The following is a 14,739-nucleotide window of genomic DNA, read 5'->3' as shown; positions in this document are numbered from 1 at the left end:
ATTAACAGAATGGAATTGAGAGCCCAAAAATAGACCTATATAAATATAGTCAAATAATCTTTGACAAAGCAACAAAGGATAGCATTAGAGAAAAAACAGTCTTTCAACATATGGTGCTTGAACTAATGGACATCCACATGCAAAAAAATTAATCTAGACATAGACCTTGCACCCTTCACAAAAATTAATTCAAAATGGAACATAGATCTAAATGTAAACTATAAATCAATAAGACTCCTATAAGATAATGGAAGAGAAAATCTAGAATGACTTTAAGTTTGGGGATAACTTTTGACTAAAATTTAAAACTTCTGCTCTGCAAAAGACATTTATGAAACTAAAAAGACAAGCCACAGATTGGGAGAAAATATTTGCAAGATAGTGTCTATTAAAGGATTGATATTCAAAACATACAAGTTAATATTGTTTAAATTAGGGACACCTGGGCGGCTCAGTCGTTAAGCATCTCCCTGGGCTTGAGTCATGATCCCGAGGTCCTGGGATGGAGCCCTGCATTAGGCTCCCTGCTCAGCAGGAAGCCTGCTTCTCCCTCTCCCACTCTCCCTGCTCCTGTTCCCTCTCTCACTGTCTCTATCAAATAAATAAAAATCTTTAAAAAAAAAAAAGAAAACCTCAACAATGCAGGGCGCCTGGGTGGCTCAGTTGGTTAAGTGTCTGACCCTTGATGTCAGCTCAAGTCTTCTTCATCTCAGGGTGGTAAGTTCAAACACTGCATTGGGCATTGGAGCCTACTTTAAAAAAAAAAAAACCTCAACAATAAGAGAAGAAATAACTCCATTTTAAAATGGGCAAAAGATCTACACAAACATCTCACCAAAGAAGATATGCAGATGACAAGTAAGCATATGAAAAGATGGTCAACATCACATGTCATTAGACAGTTGCAAATTAAAACACAAAATGAGATACCACTATACACTTATTAGAAAGGTTAAAATCCAGAAGATCAAATGCTGAAAAGGATATGAAACAATAGCAAAACTCATTATTGTTGGTGGAAAAGCAAAATGATACAGCCACTTTGGAAGAGTTTGGCAGTTTCTTACAAAACCAAACATTCTTTTATCATATGATCCAACCATTACACTCCTTGGTATTTACCCACATGAATTTAAAACTAAATCCACACAAAAATAGGCACATGAATGTTTATAGCAGCTTTATTCATCATTGCCAAAACTTGGAAGCAATCAAGATAACCTTCAGTAGGTAAATGGATAAATAGACTATGGTATATCCAGACAATGAAATGTTACTCTGCATTAAAAAGAAAGGAGCATCAAGCCATGGAAAGGCATGGAGGAAGCTAAAATGCTTATTACTAAATGAAAGAAGCTAATCTCGGGCTACATGCTGTGTGATTACAACTATGCCATTCCAGAAAAGGTAAAATTTAGAGATAGGAAAAGATCCAGTGGTTGCCAAGGGCTCAAAGAGAAGGAGCCAGGGATAAATGGGTAGAGCACATTCAGGGCAACAAAATTATTCTGTATGATATCATATTCGTGAATACATTGATTGTACATTTGTCAAACCCACAGAACATCTACAATAAAAAGAGTGAACTATAAGGTAAAGTGTGGATTTTAATTCAAAATGACGTAACGATACTGGCTCATCCATTACAACAAATGTACCACATTAAAGCAAGACATTAATTAATAGGAAGAGGAAGCAGTAAGGGGATCTACGAGAGCTCTCTGTACTTTCCACTCAATTTTTCTGTAAGCCTAAAACTGCCCTAAAAAATAAAGGCAATTATTTTTTTAAAAATACTTTAAAAGCCATCCATGTCACCACATCTTTCTCATAGAAGCTGGAGGGTGAGGACCTGGGGAGGAGAGTCTTTCTCTGCCTTGACAGAAGCAGAACTTTCTATCTTTTATACTAGTACTTAGAATAACCTACTGAGATTCTCAACTGGTAAGAAAATATACCACACTCCAAGAGTTAATTAAGCAAATACAAGGCTGTAGAGCCAACTAGTCTGAAAATGAAGCATGAACAGGCCTCCAAGAAATTACATCCACTATTACTGCTAAATAGAAAATAGTAAAGGAAAGGAGAGAGGGCCTAAGAGGTAAAATTGCAACTAACCACAATATACAGTCTGAAACTCATCTATCTTCTCATTAACTCTCCCCCCGTTAATAAAAGAAGCTTCTCTGAATAGGAGGAAAGTGAAAGAAATAGTTAAACTCAGTTGATTTTAAGATGGAGTCTGTGTTGGGCACAAAATAGGAATTTAAAGAATATGTACCACCCTAAAATATACATATGCACATATATATATATATACTACCTTGACTTTGCGTAAGGTATACAACCTGCACATAAGATGTAATGTGCAGCCCCACAAATAAAACTTCCAGAAGACATAAGGAAATCATTCCTTTGATTCCCAGATTTCTCTCTAAAAACTAGCCACATTATGAACTTTATGTCTAAGAATACATTTTGTTAGCGGCTATAGATGGTTAAACAAAATAAACAATGGGCACCCAGGTAGCTCAGTGGGTTAAGCCTCTGCCTTCGGCTCAGGTCATGATAACAGAGTCCTGGGACCAAGCCCCACATCAGGACCTCTGCTCAGCAGGGAGCCTGCTTCCCCCTCTCTTTCTGCCTGCCTCTCTGCCTCCTTGTGATCTCTCCCTCTCTCTGTCAAATAAATAAATAAAATCTTTGTTGTGTGTGTCTGTAAATAAATAAAATCTTAAAAACAACAACCACAACAACAAAAAAAGTCCCTCTATACAAGTGTCATCTGAAGAAAGTTCATAAATGGTTTTATGAGTTCACAGAAAGTAGTAGTTATCATACCTGGCATATAAAAGGGAAAAAATATTTCTATTAAAAAAAAAAAATTAAAGAAGCATTGCCCAGGAAAGGTATGTCACATTATTTTCTTAAAAAGTAACTCATTAAGAAGGTCTCTATAAAAACATATTTTACAAATATGTGGGATGTGTTTGTTTCTCTACTGAAACAAGAACTAACTTGAGAGAAGGGCATATTAACACATTCTGAAAAGAGAGGTAATTAACATATTGGAAACTAACATTTTTGGCACATGGGACCTACAGCAAGAATGTCTATCCTCTAGTCATGAGTCATGGACTAGGCTGCCTCTATTGTGAAGCAATCTTTCAGTAAAAGGAGCAGTAGGGAAGAATACAGCAGATGAATAATGACTTGGACAACTTCCCAGGAAGAAATCATCATGAAGCTAGGTCTGAGACAGCTAGACAGTAGATACTATACATTATGCTAATGCTCTCTTTTCTTAATCACCCCTACTGTTTAGTTAACAGAAGAGGGTGAAATTCAGTCTTTAGTTCTGTCTAAAGTTTTCTATTTGGTATGGATTTTAATAATACTGAATAAAATTATACAACTTGTTCTTAAATTTTGTGAATTATTTAATGCATTATTATAAATTATTTGTGATGACATTCGTGAAGAGTTCTCACCTGTCACATACCCACCCCAGCACACACACACAATGACACCAGAAGGCAACACTCTGCTTTACCTTCTGCTGAAAAGTCTGCTACCTCCAACGCTTGAGGTCCATACACGAAGCCCTCCTGGTATCTATGAACACAGCAGAGGCAAAAGGCAGAGAAGTTTATGTAGATTTAAAGTTACACTGCCCAAAACACAAAATGCCAAATGCCTATCATAAGTCTATATATCTGCCAAGGAAATTGGATTTTAGATTTGACAGTGAGCACATCAACAATATATTGATAATATTCAGAGTTCATTATATCTTAGGTAGCTAATTATGTGGAAAAAAGTAAAAGGGGAGCCTTAATTAATGTATACTCCCACCAACAGAAGTGATTTAATGTCTCTGAAATACTAAAAAAGCAACAAGTATGAATTCATATATGGTCAAAGCACAATTTAATTTTTTAAATTATGTGAGAGATGGGGCACCTGGCTGGCTCAGTCGGTATAGCATGCGACTCTTGATCTCAGGGTGGTAAGTTCAAGCCCCACGTTGGGCACTGGATGCATTTAAAGATAAATAAATACATAAATATTAAAAATAAAATTATGTGAAGAGCCAATACACACATAAGAATATGAAAGAAATTACATAGAAAAATATTCACAAAATGGACTGTGATAGACCCTACAGCTCAAGCTAAATTCCATCTTAGGACATGAGATTATTGGAGATACTGGAGAAAAACAACTGGAAACAGACCTGGAAGAGGACAAGGTAGAAGAAAAAGGGAAAAGTAGGACTGAAAAGATATTCTAATGCCAAGTTTGACAGTAATTTTGAACTGAGCGAGGTACTACACATGCTAGGCAGTAAGGGGGAAAATCTACCTTGTTCCAATATTATAAAATGAATATAAGCATGAAACATGAACAGCTCTTCAGAAAACTTCCATTTAAAAAACTAAGTATGGGGCACCTGGGTGGCTCAGTGGGTTAGGCCGCTGCCTTCGGCTCAGGTCATGATCTCAGGGTCCTGGGATCGAGTCCCGCATCGGGCTCTCTGCTCAGCAGGGAGCCTGCTTCCTCCTCTCTCTCTCTCTCTGCCTACTTGTAATCTCTCTCTGTCAAATAAATAAATAAAATCTTTAAAAAAAATAAATAAAATAAAAAAATAAAAAAAAATAAAAAACTAAGTATGTAATCAGGTAAAATATTTAGAACTCAGATTTCATCTCATTGTTTTCTAATGACAGGGATAAAAGATTGTAAAATGCAGTTCGGGCATGAGGGAATCAGATAAATTTTAGTAGCTATTAAATTTAAAAGAGGGCAGATGTTATCTTTATGTAATATTTAGAGATCCTAAATGTCATCAAATAATTAGGAAAGAAGATACAAAGTCCTGTCTTAAAACATGGTACGTCAAGAAAGAAACATAGCATTACAAAACTTTGGCCCTAAAGTCAGGTGGCTTGAGTTCAAGCTCCAGATAAATCATTCAGTTGCCTTGCAACATCAGGCAGTCCACTTAATTTCTTAGTACAATCAGAGTTGTTCCATGAGGGCTCCTTTACCATCTCACAGATTTACAAGGAATATCAAAAGAAAAAAGATGTTAAAAATCACAGAATGCTATATTTTGTAAGAATTTAAATCAGTGCATTTGACTTAAATTAACAACTTAATAAAAGTTGTCATACAGGGGTACCTGGGTGGTTGAGTCAGTTAAGTATCTGCCTTCGGCTCAGGTCATGATCCTAGGGTCATGGGATCGAACCCCACATCAGGCTCTCTGCTTAGCGGGGATTCTGCCTTTCCCCTCTCCCTCTGCTGCTCCCCCTGCTTGTGCTCTCTCTCACTCTCAAATAAATATTCTTTAAAAAAAGAAAAAACTGGTCATATAGAGGGACTACAGAGTACCAAGCCAAGGAATTTGGAGAACTGGATGGGGAAGATGGCCCAAAGCAAAAAAGACTGAGTTGGCCAGAAGAGCCTAGAGTACTTGTCAGAGCTAAATGGCAGCCAGAAAGGTCACCATCCCCAAGAGAGGGTTGTATCATATTACTGATTTAGCATTTTGCCCAGCACTATCTGCCTCGGATTTATCTTAAGTCCCAAACAATCTTAGAGACTGCGCCTTCTTTAAAGTGCTGCTTGTGACTGTCTAAACTGACAGGATTATTGAATATATTTCTAAAAACCAAACAGATAATATCCCACCCGATAAAACAATAATGGCAGCAAAGTCTTCTATGGAACATATGATGTGCCAGACACAATTAAGAGCTCCACGGGCATGAGATCATTTGGTCTTCATAATTCGGAGATTTTACCCTCACTTTACAAATAAAGAAACTGAGACCCAAGACCTTAAGAAGCTTGCTTAAACACACACAGCCATGGGGCGCCTGGGTGGCTCAGTGGCTGGGCGGCTGCCTTCGGCTCAGGTTATGATCCTGGAGTCCTGGGATCAAGTCCCACATCGGACTCCCTGCTTGGCAGGGAGTCCGCTTCTCCTGCTGACTTCTCTCCTCTCATGTTCTCTCTCTCAAATAATTAAATAAAATCATTTTTTTTTAAATTTAAAAAAAAAAAAAAAACACACACACACAAACACACAGCCGGAAGTAGCAGATGTGCAATTCAAACACACTACTTGAAGAGCCACACTCTTTGTCACTGTGTCATACAGTCTATGGAATTAAAAATCATACAAGCCAGGCAATTATCTACTGTAAGAAACCACATAATAATAAATATTCAATTTCTTCATAAATGTTCAATTGAATTCAGTGTAATCAATCATGCTATATAGATCCTTTAGCATTTGCAACATTTTCCCGGAAAATTAAAATTCAAATGATTGTTGTAGAAAATATGTAAAAAAAAAAAAAAAAAAAGAGAGAGAGAAATGCTTATGAGCCCAGTCATGAAAGAGATAGATAGACAGACAGATATCTCCAAATAACAGTAAAATAATACTGGTGTTAGACTAGCAAGATTGAGTGATTTTGTTCCATTTTTTAAAGTTACTGCCATGTGGGACACCTGGCTGGCTCAGTCAGCAGACCATGCTATTCTTGATCTCAGGTTGTGAGTTTAAGCCCCATGCTGTGTGTGGAACCTACTTAAAAATAAATAAATAGCAGGGCGCCTGGGTGGCTCAGTGGGTTAAGCCGCTGCCTTCGGCTCAGGTCATGATCTCAGGGTCCTGGGATCGAGTCCCGCATCGGGCTCTCTGCTCAGCAGGAAGCCTGCTTCCTCCTCTCTCTCTCTCTGCCTGCCTCTCTGCCTAATTGTGATCTCTCTCTGTCAAATAAATAAATAAAATCTTTAAAATAAATAAATAAATAAATAGGGAAACCTGTGTGGCTCAGCCAGTTAAGCATCTGATTCTTGATTTGGCTCAGTTCATGATTTCAGGGTCCTCAGAGCCCCACATCAGGCTCCCCACTCAGCGAGGAGTCAGCTTGTCTCCCTCTTCCTCTGTCCCTTCCCCTGCTCTCTCTCCTCCCCTCTCTCTCTAAAATAAACAAATAAATATTTAAAAATTTAATTAAATTGTTGCCACGTGATTATATAACTCACTCTTAAACATGTTATAAGCTTCAAAAATGAGATAGTACCACATGCCCATTAAGATGGTTACTACCAAAAAAAAAAAAAAAAAAAAAGATGGTTACTACCAATTTTTTTTAAAGAAGGAAAATAAGTGTTGGTGAGGATGTGGAGACATGGGAACCTCTGTGTACTGTTGGTGAGAATGTAAAATGGTGCAGCTGCAAAACAGTATGGCAGTTCCTCAAAAAATTAAAAATAGAATTACCATATTATCCCACAATCCACTTCCAGGTAGAGCCAAAAGGATTCGAAGCAGGGATTCTCAAGGAGACATTTATATGCTCATGTTCATAGCAGCATTATTCATAATAGCTAAAAAGTGGAAGCCACCCAAGTCTACACTGGTGGATGAATGGATAAACAACTTGTGGTATACTTGGGGCATGCCTCCTGTAATCTCCAAAGATGGAGGCACCCACTTGACTGGGAGACCATACAAGCCCTAATGAAAGACTTGCAAACTTCTTGGAATTATCATTGCTCGTATCACCCTCAGTCATCAAGCAAGGTTGAAAGAACGAATCGGATCCTCAAACTTAAAACTTCAAAACCTGCAAAAAACTACTGGACTTCCCTGGCTAAACAACTGCTTTTGATCTTGCTGACTGTTCCCAGTATCCCCTTTGAGAAACGAATTCATTCCACATAAGAAAATTGCAGCAGACCAATGTCTGGCATACCACCTTCCGCTGATCCTTGGTTGCTTTGGGCCAGTATGACCAGCTACTGTAAGTCTCTAATGTCTCACGCTCAAGCCTATTATCAACAGGTTAAGCCATCCCAGATCCCAATTCAAAGGATCCTGTTGGTCAGTCTGGTGATGGTGAATTCCAGAAACATCACCAGGGGATCACAGCCCTAAAACCTTATTGCAAGGGATCTTATCAAGTGCTCCTGATGACTGACAACGCTGCAAAATTAAAAGGCATTGAACCTTGGATACGCATCTCACAGAAGGCTCCAGCCAACACCCACTACGTACAGACACTAGAAATCTCCAAATCAATTTGACGAGGAAGAGAAGTAGCTGACATCAAGGGAGACTGTTTCCACCCAAAATGATAGATCAAGACTCAATACTTTAACTAAACATGAAACTTTCTCCTCCTCCTTTCCTTTCCTCTAGCATTGGCCTGGAATGATTGTGCCCTCATCTTTATCTCCCAGGTCATTGCTGGTAAATAGAACAACCTTTTGTTTCAGACTAGGAGAAAATCTAACTTTGCCCCTAATTTTTTTTTTTTAAGATTTTATTTATTTGACACAGAGAGAGATCACAAGTAGGCAGAGAGGCAGACAGAGACAGGAGGAAGCAGGTTCCCTGCTGAACACAAAGCCCAATGTGGGGCTCGATCCCAGGACCCAGAGATCATGACCCGAGCTGAAGGCAGAGGTTTAACCACACGGAGCCACCCAGGCAACCCCCCAATTTTTTTTAAGGTTTTATTTATTTATTTATTTGACAGAGAGAAAGCACCAGTAGGCAGAGAGACAGGCAGAGAGAAAGAGGAGGAAGTAGGCTCCCTGCCAAGCAGAGAGCCCGATGCGGGACTCGATCCCAGGACCCTAAGATCATGACCTAAGCTGAAGACAGAGGCTCAACCCACTGAGCCACCCAGGCGCCCTTATGCCCCTAATTTTTTACAATAAAATGAGACATCTCATTGGAAGGTTCCCCTCAACTTACACTGCTAATTTAAAAGGGACCTAGCAAGAAATAGTCATGATTCAGGATCCACTTCTTTGACAGATCCCTATTTCCCTGGTTAGGGATAAATGTAATGAGGCTATGATCAAGAACTTCTTCATTCTTAAAATTATTGCAAAATCTGCTGCTAAAGTAATAGCTGCTCCCCGCCCAAAAAAAAAAAAAAAAAAATCCTTAGACTTTCTAGTCAAAGTTGTTCTTGATAACAGGATAGTTCTTGGCTATCTTTTAGCTGAGCAAGGAGCTCAGGAGTTTGTTAAAGCCAACACCAGCAGTTACACCGGGATTAACATTTCTGGGGAAGTTGAAACATCACTACTAAGATCACTCAGCAGGCCACTTGCCCAAAAAAGGTAACTCCTACAGGAGGTTTTTCTTTGACCTACATGATTTTGACTTGTTTGGGTCTTGGGGACCATGGCTTTGAAATGTCCTCCAAACACTGGAAATTATCCTGTTTACAGTAATCATAATACTCCCTGGCAAATTGTATTCTCACAAAGGCTCTAAGTTAAACGACTGTTTGCAGCCACTAATCACCAAGCAAAAGATCTCCTCAGAAAAGGAACAAAGAGAATGACTGACTTAAAAACTGCAAACCTTAACTTGTTACTTGTGCATATCACAGAGATTAAGCAAAAAAAATCATGACCTATGAATACCACACAAAAAAATTGCAACAACTGTGGGAACTTTCCAGAGCAGTAACCAAGAGTGCTACTCACGGCCTTAAATTATGAACACATCTCTCAGTTAAATCACGAGTGTGATCTCTAGGTGACAACTGTTAAAAAGAAAATCAAGGGTGGGGGAGGGGGGAATCCTGGGTGGCCAAGTCAATTAAGTGGCTGAGTCTTGATTGTGGCTTAGGTCATGATCTCAGGGTCCTGAGATGGAGGGCTGCCTCAGGCTCTGTGCTCAACAGGGAGTCTGCTTGAAGATTTCTCTCCCTCTGCCCCTTTCCCCTTCCCCACACCTCTTGCTCCCTAGCTTGCTCGCGCTCTCTCTCTCTCTCACCCACTCTCTCTCCAAAATAAATAAATCTTAAAAAAAAAAAAAAAAAAGAAAAATAAAGAAAAGAAAAGAAAAAAGAAAATCACAGGCCCCCAAATGGCATCACTTTGTTTAAGGTCCCCATGTCAGTAAACCAGGGCTTAATACCAGATCTAGTTGTAGTCTCAACCTCCAGTGTCTTTTTTTTTTTTTTTAATATTCTATTTATTCATTTATTTGGGAGAAAGAGAGCGAGCAGGGGGAGGGGCAGGAAGAGGCAGACTCCACACTGAGCACAGAGCCCAACAAGGGGCTCAATCCCAGGATCCTGAGATCATGACCTGAGCTAACCAACTGGACCACCCAGGAGCCCCTCAATCTCTAGTATCTTAACTGGTCCATTATAAATTTTCTGACCAGCACCAATGAGGTAATATGTGCCATGGGCCTTCTCTATCCCCCAAATGAAGATGAGGTAATCTGTATAATATGCCCCAGCCCATTCCCTTAAGGGCATGTTATCTTGCCTAAAACTGTCCTTTCTTCTCTTTTCCTTATAACTTCCTTGCCCCACACTCTTTCCTATAAAAACTTTCCATCTTGTTCTACTCCTTAGAGCACCTCTCCACTTGCTAGATGGAATGCTGCCTGATTCATGAATCATTTAATAAAGCCAATTAGATCTTCCTTTTTTTTTTTCTGACACACGCTACAACATAGATTAACCTTAAGAACATACTAGATGACACAGTAAGTCACAAAAGGACAAATACTATGTTATTCTACTTCTATTGAGGCACCTGGAGTAGTAGGCAAATTCATAAAGACAGAAAGTAGGATGGTGGTTGCCAGAGCTAGGGGAAGGGGAGAAATGAGTTAAAGGTACAGGGTTTCAGTTTTACAAGATGAAGAGTTCTGTGAAGGATGGTAGTGATGGCACACAAAAATATGAATGTACTTCATGACACTCTACACTTAAAAATGATTAAGATGGGGGTGTCTGCAGGGGGTCAAGTTGGTTAAGAGTCAGACTCTTAGTTTCAACACAGGTCATGATCTCAAGGTTGTAAGACTGAGCTCCACACTGGGCTCCATACTCAGCCCAGAATCTGCTTAATATTCTCTCTCCCTCTTCCTCTGCCCTTCTACCTGAGGGAGAGAACCTCAAGCAGACTCCACACTGAGTGCACAGCCCCACAAGGGGCTCAATCTAATGACCCTGAGATCATTTCTTTTTTTTTTTTTAAGATTTTTATTTATTTATTTGACAGACAGAGACCACAAGCAGGCAGAGAGGCAGGCAGAGAGAGAGAGAGGAGGAAGCAAGGATCCCTGTTGGCAGAGAGCCCAATGCGGGGCTCGATCCCAGGACCCTGAGATCATGACCTGAGCCAAAGGCAGAGGCTTCAACCCACTGAGCCACCCAGGCGCCCCCATAATTTCTACTGATGCCATTTTTCTCAGTGTTCATCCTCTTTAGCACCAAAATACTTAATTTTATGAAAAGCTTAGTTGGAAAGAATCTCTTTAACTCAAGGGTTAAAATAATTTAAGCATAATTTTTGCTCCCAGAACTTGAACAGAATGGTATCAAAATAATGGTTTCAGGAGAACCTGGGTGGCTCAGTCAGTTAAGCGTCTGCCTTCAGCTCAGGTCATGATCCAGGGTCCTGTCCTGGATCGTGGGATCGTGTCCAGCATCAGGTTCCCTCCTCAGCGGGGAGTCTGCTTCTCCCTCTCCCTCTCCATCTGTATGCTCACATTCTCTCTCTCTCTAATAAATAAATCTTTAAAAAGCAATAATAATAAGGGCTTCAATCTTCTAGTTTTCCCAGAATACATTCTCTATTTAGTTACCAAACACATTCTTGCATTTCTAGAGTAGCAATTAACTCTCTTCTATAAGATACTGCAAGTATTACTACTTAGCTCTTGTACTAAACTGGTCTCCCCAGCTCCATTCTCAATCCTCTTTGTGGCAGATACTGCTGGCTGTCTATACCCACTCTCTCTCTTCTCAGTAACAGACCCCGGCTTTATTCTGGGTCGCATGCCCCCAGGTAAAAGTGCCCCCTTCCCGGGCTTCCCAGCTGCTACAACTTGTCAATGAGCTGGAAGTAGAAGTCATGAATGTGACTTCCAGCAAAGTTACTTGAAGGGAAGTGACTTAGTGGGAGTGTGTCCGTTACTGGGACATGATGGATAGCAATCCGGCGGTGATTTTGTACCACAAGGTAATGGAAGAAATGCCAAAGGACAGTGAAGCAAACAGGAAGAACCCAGTCCTTGATGATCCCAGCTTCATCTTACAAACAACGACTTGTAGCCTTCGTGTACCATCCGGCCTTTGCATAAGCTGCTTGTGATGTCCTTTTCCTCAATCTTTCTCCACCTGTTTTTCAAGTCTCAGCTCTTCCAAAAAGTCTGCCTGCTGCACCTGCCACTGACACAGGCGCAGACAACACTTTCATGCACCAGCTATGAACAGTCTTCCTTTTCTGTGTTCGCCTTCTCTATGCAAGTTCTGTAGAATTTTTCAGTGATAATGTAACATTGGTTTTTTTATCTGCCTTAGTCCCTGAGGTCCAAGTCCCTGAGGACAGAAACCATCAGTAATTCTTTGGCTTTCCATAGCCCTTAACACAGGGTCTAGAGTACACAGAAGTACTCAGTAAATGTAGGGTGAATGAATGAAGTTCAGAGAAACAATCATTCGCGAGGCCTTTAAAATTTTAATATCCTCAAACTTTTTTTTTTTTTTTTTGGTGGGCAAGTAAGCAAAGTTTACTGAGCGGCAGTACAAGCTCCAGAAGAGGGAGGGGGACCCACAAGGGCTGCCCATTCTCAAACATTTAAAAGCACACTGTTGCCTTCATTTCAAATTACAAAAATTCTGATATCATGGAATATATCAGAAGACATTAGGATTTTTTGCCAATTGGTAACAGTGTACTTAATTTCCTACCTATAAAATATCATTTCTCTTCCAAAACAATACAAGTATCTTGAGTGAATAAGTAAATCTACACAAGTAAACAACTTGCGAGGTGTTCAAGAGAAAAAAAGCAATAGAGAATATTTTCTCTCTTTGCAAGATATCCTTCTAACACATATTGAGGACTATTTATGTGCCAAGCATTATACTAGGCAGTTATAGAACAGAATAATGAGCTCTTTGAAAGAGAAAAAGCCCCCAAAAACTGAGAGTGCATCTATCCCCATCTCCACGCAATGAGAAGGCTTAACGGAGATGGCCTTTAGAATTTTATTTTTAGAAGAGAGACTTTAGTTTTCCATTTTTTTATGAACTCGTTTGTTTTTAGGTAAGACAGAAGGAGCCAGCGTCTTTCAGCGCCCACTATGCAGCACTGTACCAGGTTCCAAACATACATAATTTCAACTAAGCTTCACAAAAGTTCCTTGAGATGGTTCTTCACCTCCTTTTAAAGGCTAAGTAGTACATGATCTGTGAAAGTTAAACAGCTAGGATCTGAACTCAGAAATGTGTACCTCCAACAATGGTTGTCCATTACATGCTCGCTCTTAAACTCTTAGACATAAAATATAGGAGCCAAGAGAAAGATACCAATAAATAACTCACCAGTTAACTAAGTTTTCATATGCTTCATCACTATTTACAACATTTTGGTTGGGTGCAAGGAAGCAGATTTTATTTATTTATTTGACAGAGATCACAAGTAGGCAGAGAGGGAGGCGGGGGGTGGGGGTGGAGAAGCAGGTTCCCCGCTGAGCAGAGCCCAATGCTGGGCTTGATCCCAGGACCCTGGGATCATGACCTGAGCCAAAGGCAGAGGCTTTAACTCACAGAGCCACCCAGGCACTCCAGGAAGCCACTTTTTAAATGATGAGAAAAAAACTAACTTTGAAGAATGCCTAGCTGGCTCAGTGAGGAGTGCATACAACTCCTGATCTCGGAGCTGTGAGTTCAGGCCCCACACTGGGCTGGACCCAAATAAATAGATAGACAGATAGATAAAATGACTGATAGAACCAAATCTATTTCCAACCTCCATCCCAAGTGCTTACACCAGCTGTCCTATATTACTTATTGCTGTTTCTTCTTATCATAATTTTATTCGTTTTTCTTCTTCTGTGTAGAATACAGAGATGTAACAATAATTTTGATTCTGTTCCTAATAGTCAAATTGCCTCCCACTGGTAGTTATGATAACGTCTGTAATCTAAGAAGAATAAATTCTCATTTATCTCATTCCGTACACGCTATTCCCATTGTAGCCTACAGTTCCACAGTTATACCAAGACACTAAATTCTTTTCTTCTAATCAAGGAAACTGATGTTTTTAAAAGGATAAAATAAGATGATGCTTTGTATCCACAGCCCACGAGATGATATTCGAGGAAGACAATGCAGAGTACTACATGTGGGAAGGGGACGGAGGAGTAAAGAAAAGCAAAGCAAGGACCCTAGATAAATTCGCAGCATAATTTTTCAGAGTACAAGACCTTATCGGAAGTATTATAAATTTTCTTATCAAGTAAAAGCATAATAAAGTTAAACTTGAAAACAATTGGAATATCCACATTACTTTCCCTCCTCCTTTTAGCATGAAAATTCCAAAGTTGGCCACTTCTTTAAAAACACATAATTGGGGGGGAGGGGAAAGGGAGAGGGGGTGGGGTTATGGGCATTGGGGGGGGTATGTGCTATGGTGAGTGCTGTGAAGTGTGTAAACCTGGAGATTCACAGACCTGTACCTGAGGGGCTAATAATACATTATGTGTTTATAAAAAATTAATTAATTAATTAAAAAACACATTATTGGCTTTGCCTTCCTTCAGTTTCTTCTACCACATAACAAGTATCAACAATCAAATGGAAATTAGAAACTATGTAAACTCTTCTTCTGATTATAAATTACATGAAATTCTCTTTCAAATCATATAAAATACAGAAACAA

General features: G+C 39.6%; 1 protein-coding gene across 10 annotated transcripts in view; it reads right to left on the bottom strand.

Moving 5' to 3' along the window:
• The window catches only part of CDK19 (cyclin dependent kinase 19), a 167,181-nt gene that overhangs the window by 122,669 nt on the left and 29,773 nt on the right, over nucleotides 1-14,739 (bottom strand). For 6 of the 10 annotated variants that reach the window (XM_082731965.1, XM_082731968.1, XM_082731973.1 and 3 more), the window contains one exon: nucleotides 3,554-3,615. The exons of the other annotated variants lie outside the window; for them this stretch is intronic. In XM_082731965.1, the coding sequence (XP_082588091.1) occupies nucleotides 3,554-3,615 (62 nt within the window). The remainder of the gene's footprint in view (nucleotides 1-3,553; nucleotides 3,616-14,739) is intronic. 10 annotated transcript variants of the gene reach the window in all.

The sequence above is a fragment of the Mustela nivalis genome (assembly GCF_964662115.1).
Source record: "Mustela nivalis genome assembly, chromosome: 5".
In the NCBI taxonomy this organism is placed as follows: Eukaryota; Metazoa; Chordata; class Mammalia; order Carnivora; family Mustelidae; genus Mustela; species Mustela nivalis.
This window is presented reverse-complemented; position numbering and strand designations above follow the sequence as displayed.